This window comes from Oryza sativa, chromosome 1, assembly GCF_034140825.1.
Source record: "Oryza sativa Japonica Group chromosome 1, ASM3414082v1".
NCBI lineage: Eukaryota > Viridiplantae > Streptophyta > Magnoliopsida > Poales > Poaceae > Oryza > Oryza sativa.
In genome coordinates this window covers 24,850,671-24,875,345 of record NC_089035.1, presented here as the reverse complement: position 1 = coordinate 24,875,345, position 24,675 = coordinate 24,850,671, and the positions used below count along the sequence as shown (strand labels likewise).

The 24,675-nt window shown below is 43.2% G+C and overlaps 3 protein-coding genes across 3 annotated transcripts; 1 reads left to right on the top strand and 2 right to left on the bottom strand.

Moving 5' to 3' along the window:
• Window positions 1–484: 484 nt before the first annotated feature.
• Window positions 485–7,525, bottom strand: LOC4325320 (fibrous sheath CABYR-binding protein). The gene is made up of 4 exons (NM_001409423.1): window positions 3,350–7,525; window positions 2,252–2,359; window positions 1,654–1,763; window positions 485–888 (listed from the first exon to the last, which is right to left on the bottom strand). The coding sequence occupies exons 1-4, from the start codon at window positions 7,446–7,448 to the stop codon at window positions 814–816; spliced, it is 4,392 nt and encodes a 1,463-aa protein (NP_001396352.1). The 5' UTR covers window positions 7,449–7,525; the 3' UTR covers window positions 485–813.
• Window positions 7,526–14,687: 7,162 nt separating this feature from the next.
• On the top strand, window positions 14,688–17,034 carry LOC4325319 (uncharacterized). The gene is made up of 2 exons (XM_015761544.3): window positions 14,688–14,869; window positions 15,567–17,034. The coding sequence occupies exon 2, from the start codon at window positions 15,678–15,680 to the stop codon at window positions 16,656–16,658; it is 981 nt and encodes a 326-aa protein (XP_015617030.1). The 5' UTR covers window positions 14,688–14,869; window positions 15,567–15,677; the 3' UTR covers window positions 16,659–17,034.
• A 1,888-nt stretch (window positions 17,035–18,922) lies between these two features.
• On the bottom strand, window positions 18,923–22,909 carry LOC4325318 (uncharacterized). The gene is made up of 9 exons (XM_015761557.3): window positions 22,741–22,909; window positions 22,527–22,638; window positions 20,631–20,667; window positions 20,288–20,357; window positions 20,014–20,118; window positions 19,741–19,891; window positions 19,560–19,642; window positions 19,384–19,477; window positions 18,923–19,300 (listed from the first exon to the last, which is right to left on the bottom strand). The coding sequence occupies exons 1-9, from the start codon at window positions 22,763–22,765 to the stop codon at window positions 19,213–19,215; spliced, it is 765 nt and encodes a 254-aa protein (XP_015617043.1). The 5' UTR covers window positions 22,766–22,909; the 3' UTR covers window positions 18,923–19,212.
• Between the last annotated feature and the right edge of the window lie 1,766 nt (window positions 22,910–24,675).

Here is a 24,675-nt window from a genome sequence, read left to right as displayed (position 1 = left end):
AGTTTTTCAAGCTGCTAAACTGATGGAGGTTGCTTTAAAATATCATATAAATCTATTTTCTTAAGTTTGAAATAATTAAAACTCAATTAATTATGCTCGCATGGTTTTCGCGTTTAGCTAGAGTATGCGATAAACTACTTTGTTTTATGCTAAACTAAAAAAAGCTTAACCGAGGACAAAATTACTGTTTAGATGAGATTTTACCTTAATATCAAGTCAGAAACTGAGGGTTGTGCCCATTTGCAGGAATCAAATAAAATATCAAATTGTTCTAGAGAGAGCTTTGGTTAAGCTGAAACTTTCCATTATCCACATTGAGTATATTTCCAGATGTTTTCAAAAAAAATTTCGCAGCTCAATTCTTGCCCATACCACAGACCGGACTCTGAAACTAAGTCTGAGCAATCCCTGCAAAAGTGTCTACAGCAATGATGGCCTAAAGCACGATTAGCAGCATGGCTAATTCTCAAGCCTCAACACGTCAGGGGGCAACATGATGGTCACCGCGAAAGAACCATCTGAAAACTACTCTGTTATCATTCATATGACATACGCATATCACCTCCAGATTGAATCGAACTATTTTTCTTTTATTTTCCCTTTCAAAGGAGATCTAGTCGTACTAACAAGGTCACCTTTCCTGTCTACATCAATGAAAAAAAAAACGCTATCTTTGTACACTTTGGCTTGTCCATACCATCTTGAACTTTCATGCCCACACCTCATGACGAAGGGCGAACATTCTGTTCCTTTCATCCACATTAGCATTTGAAGCTTTCTTGGAATCCGATGGGTACATGGGACCAGAACTGATCAGGCTTCAGCTAGCCCTGATGAGTTAGTTCTTGTGGGTTGCTCGATTGATAACCGACGGCGAACATTCCGCTCCTGGAACAAAAGGAACAAAGAATTGAAGGAGATCAATGTATTGGCAAATAGCTGAACAATTATGCACTGCAACGACAGTCTAAGTATCAAGAAATCTACTGAATGAAAGCGTGGGAACAGCAAAGGATTGCAGGCAACCAAAGCTGAAGGCATCAAAGTGGAGTCACAGTCAAAGACAGTTCGTAGTGCTTCAGATCTATCATAGTGCACGGCATGATTATCTGAGACAAGGAGGAAGATAAAAGCTTCATGTGTTGACTGGGATTCAGATAAAGCAAACCATGTCTATTATATATGAAGCACCTGAGCCACGACATTTTATTAAAGGAGCATATTGAGTCATGCTCAGAACATGCTTCAGACTTCAGATCCCTCCTTTCCATCTACCATATATCTATCTGGTTAACCTCCCTCCCTCTATCTGATTAATATGGGGATTTCTAGCCTTTTAGAGCAAATATTGAAGTTTATGTAGTATCACCTTAATATTTGATAAACAATAGGTCTCAGTACAACATGCTTACATAGCAAATAATGCCTGTCAGGATTAGTGATTTAGCTCATATAGCCAACCGGATGCATGGGAAATCTAGAATCTAAGGCAGTCATATTCATTAGAAAGTAAACCAACTCGACCAACATGCACAGTACATAATCAGTTCTCTCTCTCTTTTTTTCAATGTAGCATTACCTTCTTTTTCAACATATTTATCACAAATAAGCACATATAGCAAGTAAATTTATCACAAGCCATAGTTCACTTACTCCAATTTCAGTGACAAAGAGGCACAACGAGCACTTAACAGCAGGCGCACCAAAAGGATACATCAATAATGTCGCACAGTGTCCACAATGCACCTTACCAACTTCATGAGCTGCAACAAACATAGGGGGAAAACCCATGCAAGGGTAAGAAGATGCATATATACACACATCGGTACATCAGTATTTGGTAAAAGCTATAATACATGGAAATATTAAGGACAGCCGTGCTTCAAAAGGAAAGACAAAGACGAGATAAATTTTGCGCAAATGGCATCCATATTTTGCAGAAGTGTTGCATGAAAAAGCTTTAGAGGGTGTGCATGAACAAATAGTATTATAAAGGCAAGGGCAAAATTCTCCAGTTCTCTATTGAGTGGTCCAATGTTGAAATATGTAACCAACCATACTTCTTACACATAATTTAGACAGTAGCAGAAGGCAAATTTTTGAGAAAAAGCATGTTCAGTATTCAGTAAGTATTTCCACAGAAGTAAGATACAAGATGGCTGATATCTATAGGTGTTGAAAGACAAAATAAAAATTATATGGGGCATAACAAAAGTAAAACACTGTTGGGCAAATGAGAAATAGTACGCACCTTCCAATACATAGTTCATTGTCTGGCAACAAGTACAGTGAACATAACCAGCACCTCTAAAATAAGCAAGAAGAATACGGCAGCTTCCACATACCATTTGACCTACTTCTGTACAAGTTAGCAACAGAGGTTACTTATGCTCAGAGAGAGAGAGAGAGAATTACACCGGATTACTTATATACTAGCCCCAGATTTATTTATGGGTGAAAAGCTGACTTCTTTGGTTCACAACTATGTATGAATTGATATTGAGGGATTGGATAACATCCAAAGAGAAGGTACACAGAAGCATAGTATATTCCTTTCATCTATTGCTCTAAAAAAAAGTTAGTACTATATTTCACAATTGCAATCAAACTTCATCATTTTGGCTGAAACTGTCTTAAGAGGGACCAGGTATACACAAATAGGGGATCAATGGAGATATAAGTGAGCATATTACATGCTTTTTTGAATGAATGAAAGCACATTACATGCTTGGTAAACTTTAAGGACTTAATGCTGATTCCCGCAACTAGTTCATTAAATTTATATCTGCTAGCCACAGTTTGCATGAGCATTCTTCTTTCAAAATCATATCAAAGACTGAGAATCACAAAAAACAAGCCAACTTTTTTCACAAATTATAGGAAACTTATATAGTCTAAGATGGGCATATGATTGGTACATGATTAATCAATGGAAAGAAAACTGTTCGTAGAACTCCAAACACGACCCAGTAGCATGAGCACGCAAGGCTGGCCAGGTTGTCCAGTTGTCCTTGAACATCAAGGAAGCCAAGTTAAGAGGTTAGAATAGATAAGATAGAAATGTGTTTCCTGTTAGTGGTAAGAGAATCATATTTAGGATAAGATGTTTCTTTAGCTTAGTGAGCCATGTACGTGGACGTCCTATGTACTCAAGTCAGGGTATCAATGAAATAGACCTTCCTGAGAAACTTGGTCATCTCAGAGCCTCTGCATGGTGTTTGATCCAATCTCACACTGACTCATTTTCACCTTCCAAAGACCCCCAAACTCATCACAAATACTAAGTCAACACAAACAATAGCAGTTATATAGACATGGAATTAGAGGAAGTGAGATGCAATATACTAACCTTTATTTAGGTAAGGGGAAGGTGGTGGTGGCACCAATGGCACAGAGTCCTGTAAACAAGGTGAATCATGTGCGGTAGAAGAGGGTGGATGCTGAGGCTGCAATGACTCATCCACTATACCCTCAGATTGTGGCTGCATTGCAGTTGTACTGACAAGGTCTGTAGTAGTTGCCTGCGATGCAAGTGGTAGCTGAGACATCTCCTCTGAGGCCACAGCCACAGACTTTGAGTCAGATGCATCTAGTAAGCTATCTGCAGCCTGTGATGTAGGAGAATGTGACTCTGATTCTAGTTGTGGCAGTGACCCCTCAGAAATATTCTTCAGTGGTGATGACCGAATGGGCACTGTGCCAGCTTCCATTTCCCCTGATACAAGCGGTCGCTGAGGCGATTCTTCCAATGCCACTGCAACCCTGTCAATGGCAGGAACATCAGCCAAGCCATCTGGGGTCTGAACTGGAGAAATAACAGCAGGCAGTGACAGAAGCTGAGAGGGCTCTGAATTGTCACATCCTGAATGCACCATATCTGGCAAACAGGTTGTTGTATCCTTTTCTGCAGGAGGAGGTTGCGCGAATTGCTGCGGAGATAGCCCATCTGCTCCACTTTCAGATGATGGTAGCAATGGAGGTACTGCATCCATATGTACACCCATTACCTCCACTGAGTGCAGTAGCTGAGGGGCTTCCTCTATCACAGACACAGGTTCAGTTACCGATTGATCTTGTCGCACATTTGTGGTTTGTGCCAGAGATGGAGATGGTAGCAGTAACTGTGATGACTTATAGGTTTCAAACCCTGGCGGTGCCCTATCTGGTGAACAGGGCGCTTCTTGCATTATGGGAGAAGGTGCTCTTGGCAGTGGCTTTTGCAATGACTCCACTCCACTGTCAAAAGGCAGCGGTGGTGGATGTATGGCATCCATGTCCACATCCATTGCCTCCAACTCCAATGCAGGTGGTGGCCCAGCTGCTTCTTCCACTGTTGCTGCCAAAGCATCCGCTGCGGCTGCATCTGGTACAGTTTGGGGCAGAGTGGGAAGTGGTGGCCATGATGACTTAAAATTCTCAAACCCTGGAGGTGCCATCTCCTCTTGTGAACATGGTTCAGATGATGACTTAAAATTTTCAAACCCTGGAGGTGCCATCTCCTCTGGTAAACATGGTTCAGATGATGATTTGAAATTATCGGACCCTGGAGGTGCTATCTCCTCTGCTGAACATGGTTCAGATGATGACTTAAAATTCTCGAACCCTGGAGGTGCCATCTCATTTTGCAAACATGGTTCAGATTGCACCACTGGAGAAGGGGGTCTCAATAGTGGTTGTTGCAGTAGTCCCTCAGTCCCTTCTGTTGGCAAGACTGTTGTGGGCAAGATACTGAGGACAGTGTCTGACTCCATGTTTGTCACCTCCAAAGCTGGCAATGGCCTAGACACTTCCTCAATGGGTGCTTCCACTGCCTTGGTAACCACCACATCTGGCAAGACATCAGTGGTTTCAACTGGGGGAGGAGTCGTGGGTAGCGGCAACCATGACGACTTAAAATTCTCAAATCCTGGCGGTGGCGTATTAGGTGAGCTGGGCTCAGCCTGTGTGATGGAGGCAGGTTTTTCAACATCCAGAGCTTCCGATGAAGGGACTGACTCAACCGCTTCCTCCGGCATCACCAATAAAACCTTGGGGGCAGCTGCGACTGGCAAGGAGGGCATTGATTCGCCAAGTGGTGTAGGAGGGGGCAACGGCAACCATGATACTTTACAGTTCTCAGATCCAGCAGGAGCCATCTCTGGCGAACTTGTCTCAGTGCCAATTGTGGGAGAAAATGGTCTCTGCATTGACTCTTGCTCAATGTTCATTGTGGGAGAAGATGGTCTCTGCATTGATTCTTGAAGTGACCCCTCTTCCCTACTCTCCAATACCAGAGGCACACTGACTGCTGCGGTACCAGTCTCCCCGTACATTACCTCCATGGCAAGCTTTGAACCAGGAGCTTCTTCTTGCATCCTTGCTACTACATCGATCTTGGCTGCATCTGGCTCCACACTCTCCAATACCGGAGACACACTGACTGTTGCAGCATCAACCTCCCTGTACGTTACCTCCATGGCCAACATTGAACCAGGAGCTTCTTCTTGCATCCCTGCTACTACATCAATCTGGGCTGCATCTGGCTCCCCACTCTCCAGTACTGGAGATACACTGACTGCTGAGGTATCAGTCTCCCCGTAAGTTACCAACATGGCAAGCGCTGAACCAGCAGCTTGTTCTTGCATCCCTACTACTACATCAACCTCAGCTGCATCTGGATCCCCACTGTCCAATACTGGAGACACACTGGCTGCTGTGGCATCAGTCTCCCTGTACGTTACTTCCATGGCAAGCGTTGAACCAGGAGCTTCTTCTTGCATCCCTGCTACTACATCTATCTCGGCTGCATCTGGATCCACACCCTCCAATACCGGAGACACACTAACTGCTGCCGTATCAGTCTCCCCAGACGTTACCTCTATGGCAAGCGTTGAATCAGGTGCTTCTTCTTCTTGCATCCCTGCTACTACATTTTTCTCAGCTGCATCTGGATCCCCACCATCCAATACCGGAAACGCGCTAACTGCTGCGGTATCAGTCTCTCCAGACGTTACCTCCATGGCAAGCGTTGAATCAGGAGCTTCTTCTTGTATCTCTGATACTACATCAATCTCAGTTACATCTGGCTCCACACTCTCCAATACTGGAGACACACTAACTGCTGAGGCATCAGGCTCCCCGTACGTTGCCTCCATGGCAAACCTTGAACCATGAGCTTCTTCTTGCATCTCTTCTACTGCATCGTTCTCGGCTTTATCTGGTTCCCCACTCTCCAATACAGGAGACACACTGACTGCTGCGGCATCAGTTTCCCTGTACATTACTTCCATGGAAAACTTTGAACCATGAGCTTCTTGCACACCTGATACTACATCGCCCTCGGCCACATCTGGTTCCCTACTCTCCAATACCGGAGACACGCTGACTGCTGCGGTATCATTCTCCCTGTACATAACCTCCATTGCAACCGTTGAACCAGGAGCTTCTTCTTGCATCCCTGCTATTACATCGATCTCGGCTGCATCTGTCTCCGCACTCCCCAATACCGGAGACACACTGACAGCTGAGGTATCAGTCTCCCCGTACATTACCTCCATTGCAACCGTTGAACCAGGAGCTTCCTCTGGCGACACCGCTACTACATCGACCTCGACTGAATCTGGCGATGTGTATGCGATTTCAGCCGGACTAGTGGGAGGAAGCGGCAGCTCCGCAGGCTCCGAGCTATCACACTCCGGATGAGTTGTAGGCGGTGGATGCGGCTGCTGCTGCTGAAACCCCTCCTGCCCGCTCTCCAATGGCGGCGTCGGCGGTTCAGGTGCGGTGCGCGAGCCCATGGGTTCGCGCGCACGGGACGCCATTGCCGCGGGCTCGGCGGAGGATGCATCTGGCCCGCCCTCCAATGGCGTCGGCGGCGGCGGCGGCTCGGGCGCGGCGTGCGAGCCCTCCTCGTCGCCGAAGCGATCGCGCGTAGGGGAGGACTCGGTGTAGGATGAATCCGGCGAGGCGCATAAGACCAGTGGCGGAGGAGTGGGCGGCGGCGACGCCGGCGAGTCATCCTCCGCGGTTTCGTACGAGGAGGAAGAAGGGGATGACGCCGCCGACCCGGGGTAGAACTCGGCCGCCGGCTCAGCGGGAGGACACGGCGAAGGGGAGCCGGGCTGCCCCGCCCCCGCCGCCGCGGCTTCGAGCGCAGGTGGCGCCGCCGAGGTACCCAGCTCCAGCGAGGGGAAGAACGAAGGCGGCGCCGGCGGGCCCGCCGCACCGGGGGTCCCACCGATCGGAGGTTGCGGTTCTTCCGCCCTGGGCCACCCCTCGGTGGCCTGACCTGGAGACGGCGGCGGGATCGGGGTGGCATGGTGGGGTTGGGGGGATGGCTCCGGTGGAGGAGCGTCGGTTGGTAGGGAGGGGTCTCCTTGGAGAGGAGGAGGAGAAGGGGAATGGGATGGCGGGGGTGAACCCATGCGTGCGCTCTCCGGTGGTACGGGTGCCTCCGGCAAGCTCGCCATGGGTGAGGGGGTGGCGCCGCGACGGCGGCGGTCACCGGGAAAGGGAAAACGGTAGCGGAGCAAAGAGAGAAGCAATAAAATGGGGGTGTTTCTACTGGGGTTTAGCCCAAGTCAAATCTCGGCCGTTCATCCTTTGCGCTGAAGTTTTTTTTTTTTTTTGTTGCTCACATGGACAGGACGGCTGATCTTTTTAATAAAAAAAATAGATATGTCATATAACTTTTAAAATCTATGCTATTCACATAATTAAAACCGTACCACCGTGACAAATCTAAAATTAGATCCACGTCACATTATACGTATGAGATATGCTTTGAATCGTCTTTTCTACCGTATATTTTTATGGATTAAAATACCCCTAATCATGATCCCCATTTCTTTAGACGTTCTCCTCTTCAGTAGCAGTAGCTAAGCTAGCCACCACCATGATGAAGATGACTCGGATCACTTGGATATGGCCTCCATGGTGACAGACCATGGGAGGTCGACAACACCGGCGCTTCCATCGCCAGGGTTATAGGCAAAGTGGATAGATAATGGAATTTGTCGCAGAAAGATCACCTCGAGCACGGAATCGATAGACCCTCCTCTCCTCTCCATGTAAGTTCGGGCTAGGGAGCGAGGGTGCAGAACAAGAGTAATCACGTGAGTAAATGAGGTGAAAAGCAGTTATACATGTCCGGGTCATACTGAGCGTAATACCCTACTCCTATGGGGTTCTTTCATTGCTCAGCGGTTTAGAAGCTAAGTTACTATGGAGTTGCGAATGTGTTTAAAAGTTTCTAAGGTTGGATCTGATCCCTCTTTTCGGTGGCTTTGGATCTTCTCTTGTAGTCAATGGAGGAATACCACAGTGATCGAGTTCTTTAAAAAAAGGCCTTAGTACACAGGGGTTAGGTATGGGAAGTTTTGTCACTTACCGACATGTCGATGTAGGCCATCCAATCTTGATAGCGTGTTGATGGGCGTCCCGAGCAGCAGATATTGGGGATCATGCTTTGTAATTCACCAATAGAATCCATTCCGGTCTTTACTTCAAAGAAGTTACAACTAATTATTATAGATGTTGCAGTTCAAACTACTATGAATTACAAAATCATAACTCGATTGAAACCAACAAAACTACTTAGACCAATAGCCTGAAGGTAGAGATGGCACATATTGCTAAACTTCCAACTATAGTTAACGAAAATATGCATAACTGTTGTTTCTACGCAACGGTTTGCAAGTTGTATGTAATCATTGTCCTCCTCGAGCCAGGAAGCAAACTCTCCGAAGAAACAAAATCTCTGAAAGCAGCGATTGTGTCGCTTATTTTTTGCGCACATCATCATTGGCGACTTACATCGAACTAAAGTGGAAGATGATGTCAAAGAGTAACTAAGTTGTAATAAATCTGTCATTTCCCTAATCTTTCCACTCTCATTGAATCCAATTCATTAGGGACACCATCACCAACCGACGGTGGCCATGAGCAGTGCTAACGACCGAGAAGTTTGTTGACTGGCCTGTGGTGCATGGAGGAAAAGGTTCAGCGGCACGCCAAAGTCTCAACATCATGGAAGGCTTGCAATACTCTTGGGAACTAATGCACATCCTCGTCAACCCCACCATTACCATGTGCATCACTAACCCCTTGGCGTAAGCGGCCACCTCATCGTCGCCATGGTTTACGATAAAATCCGTCTGTACTCTCACTCAATGCTGGTGAGATGTGCCTCCTCGAGTGCTCCCATAGGCCCATGGCAGTTGGTGGCAGCAAAAGATAAAGGAGAGGATGTGTTGGTGGACATTTTTTGAGTTTCGACACTATCTCCCTTTGGTGGCGGCAAGGAAAAAATCAGTTTCTCATTCGCTTATTATGATATCCTCTTTTCTCGCTCTATCCTCATTAGGTTAGTAGTATTTTTTTTCAGCTTAAAAGAAGTGTCTTTGATACTTGTCACCCATGTCTTCGTTTCAATAGTAAAAATGTAAAAAAGGTCATGTTTCCTTCCACAACAAATTGCCAGGGCCGTCCCTAGGCCGGTGCGGGGCATGCAACCATATAAGGCCCCTAAATCCAAGGGGCCCCAAGTGGTATTAAATACCCTAAGTATATAATGTTATAGTGGGCTTTGTTTTTATTATTCTTGTTGTTCAAATGAGTTTTTTAGCTCATAGTTGGCACAATCTCTCTTCAACTCTCCGTATCTCCTAATTTGTGGGTTCTCCTGTCTCACTCGCTTGTAGTTGTCTCTAGGGTCGCTTCACATTTGCTCTTTGTGTCATGCCAATCAGTATCGCATCATGGAAAGGATGCAGTGGCAGCAACAACACTGAGCGCTCATGGTCGCCGTCATTGCTCTTAATTATTTTGTGGCCGTAGGAGATGGTTACGGCGATTGACAACGACAAGCTCCAGCCTTCCGGTATACTCCCTCCATCGTAAACAATGCTAGGTTGGTTTTTATTGGGATGGAGGGAGTAAATTCCAAGTCCAAGCCTTATTTTTCCTCTTTTCTTTTTTTTCTATATTTTGTATATACAAATCAGTTGATTTGGTGTTTCATTGTTTCAACTTACAAGCCAACTTAAGTTTAGGTCCCATTTAGCGTTCCATATAGGGCCAATGAATTTTTCTGGGATGGCCCTGCAAATTGTACATGTTCTACTACTACAATGGCGCAAAAATATTTATATTTTTTTGTCTACAATATTGTACTCAGTAAAAAAAAGACATTAATGAATTTTGTAGAGAGGTGAGGATGATATTGGGTACTGAATAGAGGTTATGATATACCGTTACACTCACTATATGGAAAGATAGCTGACGGCGGGAACCCCCCATGATAAAATAAGCACAAAAGGGTATAGTTTTTGTTGTCGAGACAATTGTGGTCTATGTAATCATTCCATCCCATATACGGACAATATACATATAACTCATAAAATAGGTTGTCCGTAGTATAATTAATTATTTATTTAGTTTTGTAGATGGTATATAAAACATATATATGGTATTAAGTTGTCTATTAGGCTTCTTTATCTCACCTCCCCTTATTAAAAAAAAAATCTACGTGACATCTACTCTAGACACTGACATCGCGCTAGTATTCGTGCCTTAAGGATAAAGTAAGAATGTGTGGTATGCCGATTTTTGTTTAAATACAAGAAAGAAGCATGTACCTTATGGCAGAAATAAAAATAGAGAATGCTGATATATTTCAAAGATATATATACCTTATGTACCTTATGTACTTCTTTAAAAGACTCCAATGATAATGGTGAATCTGCCACCACTTCATCGACTGCAATCTTACAGATAGGACCACTATCCTTCATCCATTTTCATACTGACTAGTTAATTAACACATGAGAGAGTTGCAGATGAGAGCATATAGTAGTCGGAAATTCGGAATGGCATGGGTAGATTAGATGGTGACATTGGCATTATCGTATGCTGTGTGCTCCAAACCCATAACAGAAGTACGTGTATTCTGCTAGTAGAAAATGATGTTGACAAGAGCCCATAGAAGAGATGAAAAGCCCAAGGTACATACTATCAGTACGGACAAAACTCACTTGATGTTCCTCTTTGTATTTTTTCTATTTCTTCTAGCTTTTATATCATCTAACTATTTTTTGTTAGAGAAGAAAATGTATTTTTCCATCACTTGGCGGTTGCATTCTCATTCTATCATTTCGATACGACTTATCCCACATCTAGTCAAAGCTGTCCTAAAGTTTCATCTCACATTCATCCATAATTAAATAGAAATGTTATTTTCTTCAGAGAACAACATTCAAAACAACCCTCCTCCGAAAATACTACAATGCCAGAGAAACGCCCAGGGGCTCCACAAGGTGTGAGCTGGACGATGTGGGTTTGAAGTTTCGCTCCTTCTAATTATTTGATATTAGATCATTGCCTAATATTCGCATCTTTATTGACATGGTATTTGGGCAGTAAAACCTTCATCCTAAATCAAACAAGAACAGAGGGCACACTTGGCAACTCTATGGGGGAAAATGATATTTACACATGTACAATAACAATGAACGAAAGCAACTTACAGGCTACAGCATGGAAATTCATCAGCACCAGCTGTCCGGTGAAGCATGATTACAGTATAGGAAAAACTGAAAAGATTTCCTTTAAAAACAAGAAACCAAAAACACAATTAAAGAAAGAAGGAAAGCCCATTGGATGGTTGCAAGTTGCTGTCAACTGGCAGTGACTCTGTACTTATAGTGTCCTTTCATTGCTTAATGAATGCTTGTTATAGTCAAGCCAGATTAAGCAAAGCGAGCTTAAATACCAAGATATTATTTTCAATGGAGTAACTAAGAACTTTTTAAAATTTTAATTGCAAGAGAATGCTTGTGCCGTATGAAAGTCCCAAGAATTTTACGTCACACCTGTATAAAAATTCCAGCTCTCTATACCTTCTATATATATATATGCAACCCACTAAACACCTAAACCTCAACATATAACCATAGTAATTATTAGTACACCCTAATGCCTAACATATAATCATGTTATATCCACCAGTAAACACCCAAAACTTAACATACAAATATAGTAATATATGATTTTTATGACATTCTAAAACTCAACATAAATGCATGCTAAATCATCATTTTGATGCATGATGAGAATAGTCTCATGTTTGTCTGGTTTCCATGGTTCTTCCAAATCGGATTATCCTCTAGTATTTCATAGTAGGAAGGATAGAGGACAAACGTTACAACATGTTGATCATGCAGTTAAGTTAATTTTACATTATATGCTTTCATATGTGCAGCTATAGTATTCTTACAATAGCCACAAATTTTAGAATTGTACCCATCAATTCACCGTATACACAACACGGAGTTGAAGTTTCTAGCATTGTCAGGTAAAAATTGGATGGAACATCCCGAACAACTCATACAAATTTGATCCTCCATATTCCCATTTGGAAGACCATACAAAAAAATATTCCCTCTTCGTATCCCTTTTCGCTCTAATAGATTATCCAAATTACATCCTCCATATTACACCATTCTATATTTTAGTAATATATTCCAATATTATTTTTATTAGCTATATTTTAAATGATTAAATTCTAACGCTATTATTTGTAACGGATAGATTTTTTAAATTATTATGTTTGAATGTATATATTTGTAATGGACTAGTGGGTATTTTTTTAATGGCTATATCTCCAACGGATGGATATTTTTTTAGCGGCTAGTTGTAACGGCTACTATATTAGAATTGATAGCTTTCCAACGGCTAGATTTCAACACTACATATACCATTACATTGTTTGCTATCTTTTTCCTCCATCCACATTGTTGTGCATCCTCTTTCATCACTCAATGAGCTACATTTTGAGGCATCTTCTCTTGGATGATTCATTGTTGGACGATGAACTCATCGTTGCTGTAGCAATAGTCGCACAAGATAAATATGAGCAGTCGGATCCTCCACTACGATGTGGTTCTGTTCCTGTTCAAATGCTCCACAGCGGGGTGCGAGTGTGGGCACGGGGCGACGCTTGGCTGCCGTAGCAGCCTAGGGAATCGGTGGCGCAGCGGGTGCCAACCCAAAACCCATCCCCACCTCCTAATCTGGTACACTCCTTCCTCTCTACCTCCACTCCTCCACGGCTCCACCAGCCAATGTCCCGCTACTGCCACCATCATTGTAAAAAAAGAATGACAACAATGACAATAATGGACAAGGGGTTGCTCCGTCAATCTGAATCGGGATAGCTCGGTCTAGAGGTGGCGGTTGCGATATGGCGTGAGGGGAGAGGAACGCTAAAATTTAACGTTTCTCTTTGGGATAGCACACACGTGCCCACATAGCGTATCTGCTGGAGCTGGTTTTTTTTCCCTATGCTATTTCATCGATGAAGGACTGGATATAGTATCCGTTCGAATTGCTCTTAGGCCCAGTTCTATTCAACAACTGAAACTAACTTACTTGTTATCCGATACGACGCTTTTCAAACTATTAAATGATGCGATTTTTGTAAAAAAAATTATATATAGAAGTTGTTTAAAAAATTTAAATAAATATATTTTTCACCTTTATAATTATTAATATTTAATTAATTATGTGCTAATGAGATTCCTCGTTTTACGTGTGGTACAAATCTTCCTCCTCCACCTGCAATCGAACGAAGCCTTACTTTCCTAGATATTCTAGTGTAAATCAAGTATGTTGACTTGGAAGGAAGTTCCAACACTTTTTCGTAAGAAATAACATGATCTCTCCGACGGAAAGGAAATGTCTTTGCATCCAATAAATTCTAATGAGCTAAAACTTTCCTGTAGTCGAACCATCCAATTTTTCATCATTCCTTTTATGCATTTTTTAAAGTTTTTTTTCATTTACAGTTCATCTCATTCATGTGTTTGTTTTCCATTTCTGTACTTTCCATCCCTGTGCGGCCTAATTCTGCCCAAATTAATGGCAATGCCTTTTTTTTCCCTACTGAGAGAGATTTTTTTTTCCGTGGAATAAGGGAGCTCTATTTTTCAATGCCATTTTCTTTTCAATGTCAAATTAATGGTATTGAAAAAAAAATGCTGGATCCTCGAGCAATCACTGCTCCGTGCCAAGTCCAAGCTTAGTTTTTGCCCCATACCTCGTGCGCGATTCGAAACTTTTTGAATTTTGAATTTTGAACCTTGAAGGCGAGTAGAGTTCAAATTCCAACGTAGTACTACTAGTAGTATCCGCCGCGGTACACAGCACGAGGACGAGGGGGGGGGGGGTTAAAGCTCAAATCAAATGAGCATCCAAAGAACCACACCAGGGGGGAGCACTATGGCCGTGGGCCCCACCTACGCGCTCCCGGCCCTATGGCCCACCCGAATACATCGCACTCGGGCGGGGGGACACGCCAGGACGAGTCCACACCGCACCGGGGCCCCACCTGTCACTGACCAGCAGCTCGTGCTGGGGGGGAGCAGCCTCCCGCTGACGTGGCGTCCGGGTTTACCATACCACTCGCACCAACAGGAAGGCTGGCTGGTGGTCCCCACCCGTCATCCCACCGACAGGGCGGTGCACCGGGGAGACACCGACATGCGGGCCCCACTGACCGGCCGTGGTGTCCGGCTCACGGCGAGGTCGGTCCACGCGGGTGCGGGCCGGGCCGCGGGCGAGAGAACCCTAGCCAACCACGTCACTGTCCACGTCACGCCGACCAAATAATATAAAGCGGCACCCATCGCCTCAGCGCCTCCCTCTCTCTCGAGTCTCCCGTCTCCTTTCCCCTCCTTCCTCCTCCCCTTTCGTCTTAGCCTCAGCTCGCCGCGAGACGAATCCTCCCCTCGCCGCCGCCGGGTCCGATCGACGGCGGTATCGAGGGACGGAGGGGGCGCGCCCGTTCTCTCGCCGTACACCGTCGTCGCCGACCGGCTCCCTCGACGGCACGGTAAAATAAAAAATAAAAAGCCTCCTCCTCCTCCTCCTCCCCTATGATGGCGGATGCGGCGGCGGGGGGGCGGGCCGATCTGGACGCCGTTGACCCGCCCGATTCGGCTCGGTCGCATCCCCCCGTGCGCGCGTTTACTGGGAGGATCTGTTGTATTTGGACGTTTTAGACTGGATCGAGTGAGGGGGATTTTGCGGTGTTCTTGCTGTGACGGGATTCAGCTATGTAGGTGTAGGAATCTTATGTTAACTTGTTGGGTGGCTCTGCTGCTTCTGATTCTTTCTGTGAATCTGGAGTAACAAATTCTTTCTGTGAATCTGGAGTAACAAGGACTTGTGCTATGGCCGATCTCTACTTTTAGTACTTCGTTATGTTCTATACGGCATAGGAGTCCATCTCTCGATAGATAAGAGTTCTCTGATTTTGGATGGGGATTTGCTTGATGGATCCGGAGTCATATAACATGTTTGCAAAAAAAGAAAAAGGAGGAGTCCATCTCTCGATAGATAAGAGTTCTCTGATTTTGGATGGGGATTTGCTTGATGGATCCGGAGTCATATAACATGTTTGCAAAAAAAGAAAAAGGAAAAATGATTTAGTTTGTGTTCTGTCATGTATAACCCTTGTTTCTACAAAGATGTACTAGTTTGCGATCTGATTAAGCATCTCATGCTTTCTCGCTTTGATTCTCTTTCAGAGTTTGAAGTTGGAAATCAACCTTGTTGTTCTCTGTAGCGCTTTCCTTTGGATTGCGGAGAATTTCAAACAAAACCAACAAACCTTTGCATCTGACTGACTTGAGGTAACTATGCCAAAGGACAGGAGCACCCGTGCCGTGTCATACGAGCGCCGCCGGTCTCGTGTTTCGCCGTACCCCTCCAATGGGAAGGGCTGTGCTCGCAGGTCAGAGGAGTCTGCTGCTGCTGCCGCTGCCGCTGCCGCGAAGCAGGCTGCGGAATGGGAGGATGTCCGCTGCCCGGTCTGCATGGATCACCCACACAACGCTGTTCTGCTCGTCTGCTCGTCGCATGAGAAGGGCTGCCGCCCTTTCATGTGCGACACAAGCTACCGACACTCCAATTGCTTTGATCAGTACCGCAAGGCCTCTAAGGAGTCCTCAAAGGATTCTGGTGCCAGTGCTGCTGCTGCGCCAGAATGCAGCGAGTGCCAGCAGCCCATAAAACTGTCTTGCCCGTTGTGTCGTGGGCCAGTCAGCCATTGGACAAAGGATTATGATGCACGGAAGTACTTGAACGTGAAGGTTCGAGCATGTACTAAAGAGTCCTGCGAGTTCAGGGGGGCATACGGTCAACTGAGGAGACACGCCAGGGAGAACCATCCTACTGTTAGACCAACTCAGGTGGATCCTGAACGGCAGCGAGACTGGCACAGAATGGAGCAGCAGCGTGATCTTGGGGACTTGTTCAGCATGCTTCGTTCAGGCTTAAGTGCCAGGGAGGACGGGATCGGAGTCAGTGAAGGGGAAGAGGATATCAGCGAGAGGGCTCTACATAGCCCATCTATAACAATGGTCTTCATTGTGCGCACTGGCAGGTCGATACTCCACTACAGGGAAGCATTCCCAGGCCACCACAGAAGAAGAACAATTCTTCTGCTTGGGGAGGCTTTTGGTCGTGAATCCTCCCCATTAGGGGGAGCAAGTGGCAGTGGTGATGGTGACACCACAGCTCGCGAAAATGATGAAGGTGATGACGACGTCACGCTATCAACAGAGGCATCGGCTGGTTCTCAGCATGATGGTGAAGTCGATGGTGATCCTGCACATTGATGCAGCTGGTAGGGAGTGCCAAGGCGTGCACCTGGACTGAAAAGCTCTACAAGCAAGCAATCTTTCGGGTTCACCAGGCATCCAAGACCACATGTTGGGAAGAAACATGGGGGTGTTCCATTTGGCTTTAGGCGTAGTCAGGACATCCTGCCTACGTGCAAGAAGAACTGAGATGAAATTGCAATGCAGGGATAGGCTCAAAACCGCTGTGGAGTTGTCTTAGTTTCATTTTTAATATATTTGCTGGAAGGTCTGTAGCAAACAGAAACATCAATGGTGGTGGTGTATTTATCATGTCCACGGCTAGGACTTGGGTGAATTCAATTCACTGCGTTGTAATTTGATCTCTGAAATATATTCTTTCTGCGTTGATGAATCTGATCATGTTAAAGCAGAAATTTGATGTATATTTATGTATATAGGTGCACTTTGGTTCCTTCTACATTGAAGAATTCGGTCATATGCTCCTGAAAGTTGTGCTGTGTTCGTCAGACCATATTGTTTGGACATGAGCTGCTCTTTGTGGGCTTAGGCGCGTAGCCTTAACTTGTCTTCTTGTTGATTAGAAAAATTGGATGGACACTTCTATCATATGTATAATACAATCGATAGACTCTACTTTGTGCATTAATAGACATACAGCAAAAAACAATATTTGAAGCTGTGTCAGTTTCTGTATTCGATGGCAGGCTGCATCTGCGTCTAATCCTCTTCAACGGTTCAGTATGGGCCAAGAGGAACCGCCATCTCTGCCGTTGCAACAAGAGTAGTTACTGCCTCCAATGGTATGGAAGGAAACTGACGCCCATTGATCCACCATCTGAGCACACTGAATTTCATTTCCTTCTTTTTCTGTGAAAAATCCTACGAATAGAATTAACTCTCTAAAAACTACTGAAAATATTTCTATGTTTGACCTGTAGGCATACAGCTTTCTCTTCTTCTCCCCCCATTTCTTGAACTGCAGATACTGTGAGTGCTTCAGCAACATGTGGTTTTGCTCCAAGCTGATACTGAAGAAGCCTTAGGCATTCAGACCAAAGATCGTCGATGTCAGTGCAAATGGCTTAGCCGATTCGGCTGTGGTAAGTGCCAATACCTGATTCTACACTGTGTTTTCTTGTTCAGTTAGGCTCAGGTTATTGTTCTGAATCTTTGGATGAACAGGATGGTGGCGAGCGTGAGGAACCAAGTGAAGGGATGCGCTTGCTGTAAGTCTGGATGCAGGAAGCTTTACTGTGAGTGCCTTCAAGGTAAACGGAATTACGTACGGATGCGCTACTGTCCTTTGATGCTTATTTTGTGATGATCGTGTCGTGCAAATCTTACGTTCGCTTTGTGATTTGAAAAACAAAGTTGCGTGTACCGCGAGATGCCATTGCAGAGGGTGTGGCAGAATGCAAAAGATGGTGAGTGCTGCATCAGACGTTTATTCATGTTCCTTAGCATATTTTCTTTCTTTCTTTCTTAGTTTCTTTCTCTTTTTTTTTTGGGTTTTCTAATGGTTAAGTTTTTTCTTTAATGTCAGTGACTGACACAGATATACAACGATTTGATGACAATGGCGATTCTAGTGGGACATCTGGCTATTCCAGTGGAACAATAATGGGACAGTACAAATTGTAGACGACAAGAGGCATTGGCCAACACAATCAAGTATGATGGAAAAAAATATTATAGTTGGCTGTCCTTGGAATGTTGATCCATATAATTCGTAACTGTCCTTGTGTGTTGAACTTCAACTAGTAAAGTTTGATAACTAGAAAAGGCGGTGGTTTGATTCTTTGATGTGATAATCATCTTGGTGATCTATTTATGCACCTGTTCTACTGTTTAGCCTATTTTCATTTAGTTGCTTGAAATTCTATGGTTGTACGATATACAGTATTTTTATGATGTGTAATGTGTTCACGATTAGTCAATATTTTTATGATTTGTTCCTTTGTGCAGTGATGATGGCCTTGAGATCAGAAGGTTTCTCAAACATATTGGTGATGGAGATTACTTTCAGCAAAATGGTCACCCCCTAAACAAACCACCTTCAAGAACATAGGTATGTCTGCTGCTGAAAGATTATCTATACTTTAGACAGCTCATAGTAACACCTTATCATCTTATCTTGTTATGATTTATGAATTATGATACCTTGAAATTGTGATAAAATCGTACGGTTAATTTTTAAATCTCTCATCTTTTGTTGGTCCAGGGGACTATGATATCATGTAACGAAGTACACTAACATGATCTAGAGCACAAATATATTATGACTGCAAGATTAGTGAGGCTCGATAGCATTAGTAACGAAAGTATCAAACAAGCAATACAATACTACATTATACGCATCCCTCTTTAGCGGTAACAAAGTACATCAGTAGAAAACTACAACTGTAACGTGGTATGCAGTTGTTTGGAAAACACATAGTGTTACATATGCTACCAAAGCCATGACTGTCACAATTCACATATCCTAATCAACCTTCTCCTGTATATTGTCAATACCTTCTTCTCTTATACATCACTACCAAAGCCACTGAACCGGGTTCATATTTTCGAATTAGCCGCGGGATCGGTCAAGTCCCAGCCTTGAACTGAGCCACTTGCAGACATCGTCCATTTCTTCAGGGATGGTATAATGCCCCAGGCTGTGTAAATGGCATCATGTTAGTTATTCTAGTTTTCAGAGAAAAAAATGAAGATGGGGAAAATTAAGTAAGTGTGTCTATACCCGTTGTAGGGTTTAAAATTCAGATACTGAAAACCCGAGCCTCGCAGGAAATCGGCTGATTTCTCACCATTTCTGTAGGTGACAACCTCATCAGCTGCAAAGGCAAAAATAAGTAGAACATTTTTAGCATCATTACATTTTATACACATCTAGTTCAAAACGATTGCATTGCTCACCTCTTCCATGGCTGAGCAGGATTGGTAAGGCACCAGCCCTTCTCAGTGCAGTCTGAGAGCTGTCCATCTTGCTCTTCAGAGTCCTAAATAAGAACACATGAAGAACATCACTTGTAAGGAAATCATTGCAAATTAAATTATTATTATCATTTTCCAAAACGATCGAAGAATAGAATCAGACCTTGAACAGGGAAGCCAACCGCTCAAACCGATGACGGCGCTGAGGGTGACCGGGTAGGCAACGCCGTTTGTGAATCTTCCATGAGCATAGCATGCAGCAGAGTGGAGGGCAGCGGCAGCACCCATGCTGAAACCACCTATCCCAAGCTTCACTGAAATTTGAAATTCCACCAAAGATCAGTAAGACAAATACAGAGTATTCTAAAGCTTATTTAATATTTTCACATTTTTTTTCCTTTTGTTCTGTAATTATGGTACAATTCTGAAAATGTACCATCAGATGGCTCGGATGACAGTAGGTTTGCAACGTGTGCAGCTGAAGCATCAAGCCCTTCAATATCATCACGGCCATCCACGGAAGTGTCCTCCACATCAAACCCTGTTTCAATTTCAGTAAAAAGGAGAACGGCAATATCAGAATCTGTAGCCAGGTTGCAGCAAAAGAAATGGCCTAGAAAATTAGGAAAGCAAAGCTGCATGCTTCTTTTTTTCTTTTTTTTTTCTTTTTTTTTCTTTTTGGCCAAGTCATAAATGGTTCAGAAACCCACATGCTGTGCAAGGGAATCCACCGAAAGCAGCAACAGGGCGTGTTGGTGCAGTAGGGCAAATCCATTTGATCTGCATAAGGATGGTATAAGCTTGAGAGTTAATAAACTTAGAACTAGCATGAACAATGCTATTGCTAAAAATCTTTTTAAAAAATTGCTATGGCTAACCTAGTGATTCAGATAAGTTACATTAATTTGAAGAGATAACAGAATGAACAAGTCTATACATGCATTATTGTGCCCATTTGGAATAGGGATAGGAATAGAAATAAGATTGTAGGTGAAGATGGTTGTGTGCATGATTGATTCAACTGCAAAGTGAGAGTGCAGTATGGTATCTTACATTAGGCAGAGGAAGAGAATCCAGTAGCTGGGACCAGCTGCAGAAGATAAAATTATGAAAAAGAAACAAGAAACAAGATTAGGCCAGTGTTTCAAGAAAAAGTACATGTTACAGCTAGTCAGCAACTTGTGTAGAGATATTTCAGTGCTGTGCTGGCTTTCTATCAAAACTATAGCTTCATCTAATGACATTAACATGTCAACAAAAGAAGGGTTATCAGAAAGTAATGGAGAATAAAAGAAGTAAAGAGTGAGGAAAGAATAAAACATGACATAGCACAACACTGGATCAAACTAAGGCAGCTAATGAGCTGGCTAGAGCACATATGTATATATAATTAAGTTTTTTCTTGTGTTCTCCTGAAAGTTCCAGGTAGTAGTACAATCGTCTTATTAATGAAATATGCCATTGTAATTCAGTACTGATGGGAAAAGCAAAGAAGTGGGAAGAGAACATTTGAAGCAGACACTTGACAGTTGACACATGCATATTGAACTCAGAAAAAGAAAATTAATGGCTAGCATATTCTATGCTTTTGCTGCCAAAACCCATAGAAGAGAAACAATGCCAAAAAAACTTATGTTATTTAATGCAACATCACAAAACTGAGGTGCTCCATGCATCCTTGTTGGCAGACAGAACCTTGCATGAAGCATGAGGTAATTAATCCACATCTATCTCTTCTATATTTAATCAACATATTGGTCCTTCAACAATGGATTCTTGCATTCGTGTTTCTACACCCTTTCGTGGTAAGAGAAACCAAAGAAACTATTTTAATCCCTCAAGGTTATATGCTATTATTATTTTTTGCATGTGGTTCAGATAGAAACAAGATATTTTGAAATAAAAAAAAAGAGAGAATATAACCGATCATCTTACACACCCTTCACAAACATGCAAGTTCAAATGTTTATATCTACATCGTTTAATTTTCTAAAGAATACAATGTTTCATAACTGTTAATTTGAACGGTGTGTACCACCCCCTTGAGGGATTAATTAAAAACAAGCCTCTTAACGAACCACACAAATAATAACTCACACTCCAACTACAGTTATAGTTTTGTGTTTAATTTAAGATACGTGGATTATTTGTCATAAGACACATAGATGGCAATTAAAACCATCAAGTGTAACTCTAAACAAGTAGTGAGTGGCAGATGGCCAATATATATTCCAACTGGTTAATTTTCTTTTCGCAAACATCGGCATCGTCTAGCTACCTCCATCCTTCTCGATCTACAGGAAATTTTTGTGAGGTCGGGGAGCAGAGACAGAGAGAGAATAGGACAATTGGAGATGATGCATGATCAGGCTTTAATTCGGAGGTAAAAAGCAATCCTAGGAATATATGCATGGACAGAAATGGCGAGGCCGAATCCATCGTTTCTAGCAAAAAAATAAAGGGGCATCGATCGAGTTACAGTACAACGTCGGGGGAGAGAGAATAAAGCGATTAATTGGGTGCAGATATCAACATCTTGACAGCCTAACCTAAGCTAGTTCATTCGTTCGTGTTCCCCATGTCAATCTAGATCGTCCCATCCATCTCTGTTTGTTGCATTCATACTAAACACTTGCAGCTATAGCTAGTGAAGCTACCACCAATCTTTCTGAACCACTCCCTCCTTTTTACTTTTATAATATACATGTATATGACCTTTGGTGAATTCAGGTCATATATAAGTATATAAAAAAGGAGTGAGTATAGTAGTAGTTGTGATAAAATCTGTGTACTACTAGGACATTTAAAAATTAAAAACTGGGAGCGTGTAGTAGTAGTACAAGTTTGCATATTTTTGGTCGTGTGTAATATAATTATTAAGCTGTGGAAGAAAGAAGTCATCATCTCGAGATCGAGAGAGAGAACTCTAGAGAAGTGATGATGGGTTACCTTGCGCCATTGTCGCCGAGGCCATGGAGCCACACAATGGTGGCCTGGTGCCTCCCCTTGGGCCTCACCACGTACGTCCTCCCGTACTCCACCCGCCGCCCGCCTCGCCCCCCTGCACGCATTCCATTCGATCGTTCGTCAGCACACGCCGGCGGCGGAGAAAGAAGACACGAAGAAGCAAAGAAAGAAAAAAGAGAGGAAGTGAGAGAGAGACCAGAAGAGCTGCTCCCGTAGCTCATGGCCGGCGACCAAGAAGCTTGAGAGAACTAGTACTGCAGGTGATCGATCGATCGCTGGAGGATGGTGAATTTGGCTGCTGCTGCTGCTGATGGATATGTATAGCTCTGGATCGAGGAGAAAGCGGTGGAAGTACGAAGAGCACAGGCGGCCCGTATTTATAGAGCGGCGACGACGAGGAAGACGACGTGGTGAATATGTGAATCGCGCGGGCGCGCACCCGGTAATCAACAGTTGGCGGCGGCTGGTAGGTTGGCTCGCTAGCTGTCTGTCGCTGGGAGAGGGGGGAATAATAATCCATGACCTCTAGCATACGTAATGCGTGCCGGAATGAGATAAACGTTCATTCAGTTATTTGCCAACTTAGGATGGAGATTTTACAAATATACCTGAATAAAATGTCTTTTCTAACTTGTGTTGGTATTAGTATTAGTTATTGTCTAGTCATTTCCTGGTTTTTATGCGCTGTCTATTGAGCGCATCATAAGTGGTAGTAGCTTCTTTGAAGTAAAGGCCGGGATTCTTTGCATTATTAAAGGGAGTAGATATATTTATGGCGCCATATTTTTCAACAAAAAATAGTCGGCATGTATTTACATTGTAAGTATCTAAATTATATATGTAATTTTATTGTATTTAGTATGTAAGTCTCAAAATTACCTATGTAAGTGTTTAAATTACATATGTAATTTTAGTGTATTTAGGATGTAAGTCCCAAAATTACATATGTAAGTGCCTAAATTACATATGTAATTTTAGTGTATTTAGGATGTAAGTCCCAAAATTACATATGTAAGTGTCTAAATAACATATGCAATATAATCGCAACAAAAAGAAGAGGGAAGCTCACAAATCATAGGTCCGTTTGGAGAAAAGAAAGAAGCTAGCAAAGTAGAAAATAATTACTCACAAAATCACATGTCCCTTTGAGTATTTGTAACAAAGTAATCAAGTGATGAAGTCATCCTTGATATACACCTCGACAAAATCAATCAGCGTGGGAAGCTAAGCACGGACATCAAGGGAGATCCTACCACTAGAAAAAACGACTGTTTTTTCCTCAAAAAACATGCGCCATAAATATAGCAATACCGTTATTAAAAAGTTAGCACACGTACACACGAGGGAGGGCAAAAAAATTTTAAAAAAGAAAGATCAGGGGCTTTTGCCTTTTGCTACCTCAGGATGGGGATGGGGGAGGTGGCAGCCTGCAGGCATTGGCAGTGGAGGGTCTCTTAATGTATGTAAATTCATTGGTGTAATGGTGTGTGGGTGGCGTGTAAGTAGGGATGAAAAACGGTGCCGGAAATTCCCGACTGAGCGGCTATTATTCCCAATTTTGTTTTGCTGATCAAACCATCTTGAAATCAAATGGCTACCAATCAACAAAAATAGAAAAGCAAGTGGTAAAAATGAAATGTGCAAACTGAAATGGTTTTGATGTTTGACCAACCATTTACTTGGTTTACCGTATTTTTCACAGATATTGTTACCGTGTTTATAATATGGAAATTGTCATATTTCTAAATAAATCAGTTCATGTAGTTCAAGGCCTATAGGTTTTACTCTAACTCCCCCACTAAACCCTATATATTTTTAGCACACGGTTAAAAGCGAGGCAACTCACAATTAGTGTTGTAAGCATGAACTAACGTGGTATATAGTCATTCTAAATTACATATGTGATTTTGTACTTCAGAATTTCTTCTGATTGATTTTCCGTTTTTGATTTCCTGATTTTTCTATATCATTTTCATTTCTAGCTCTACTGTTTTCAATTATGTTTCTAAGAAGAAAATGTTACGGAAATGGGTAAGGCTGTTTTTCAACTATTTTCATCCCTGAGTGTAAGGATTGTAAAAGCACAAGAATTAACAGAAAAATAAGGAACAATCCTTAGGAACAAAATGGC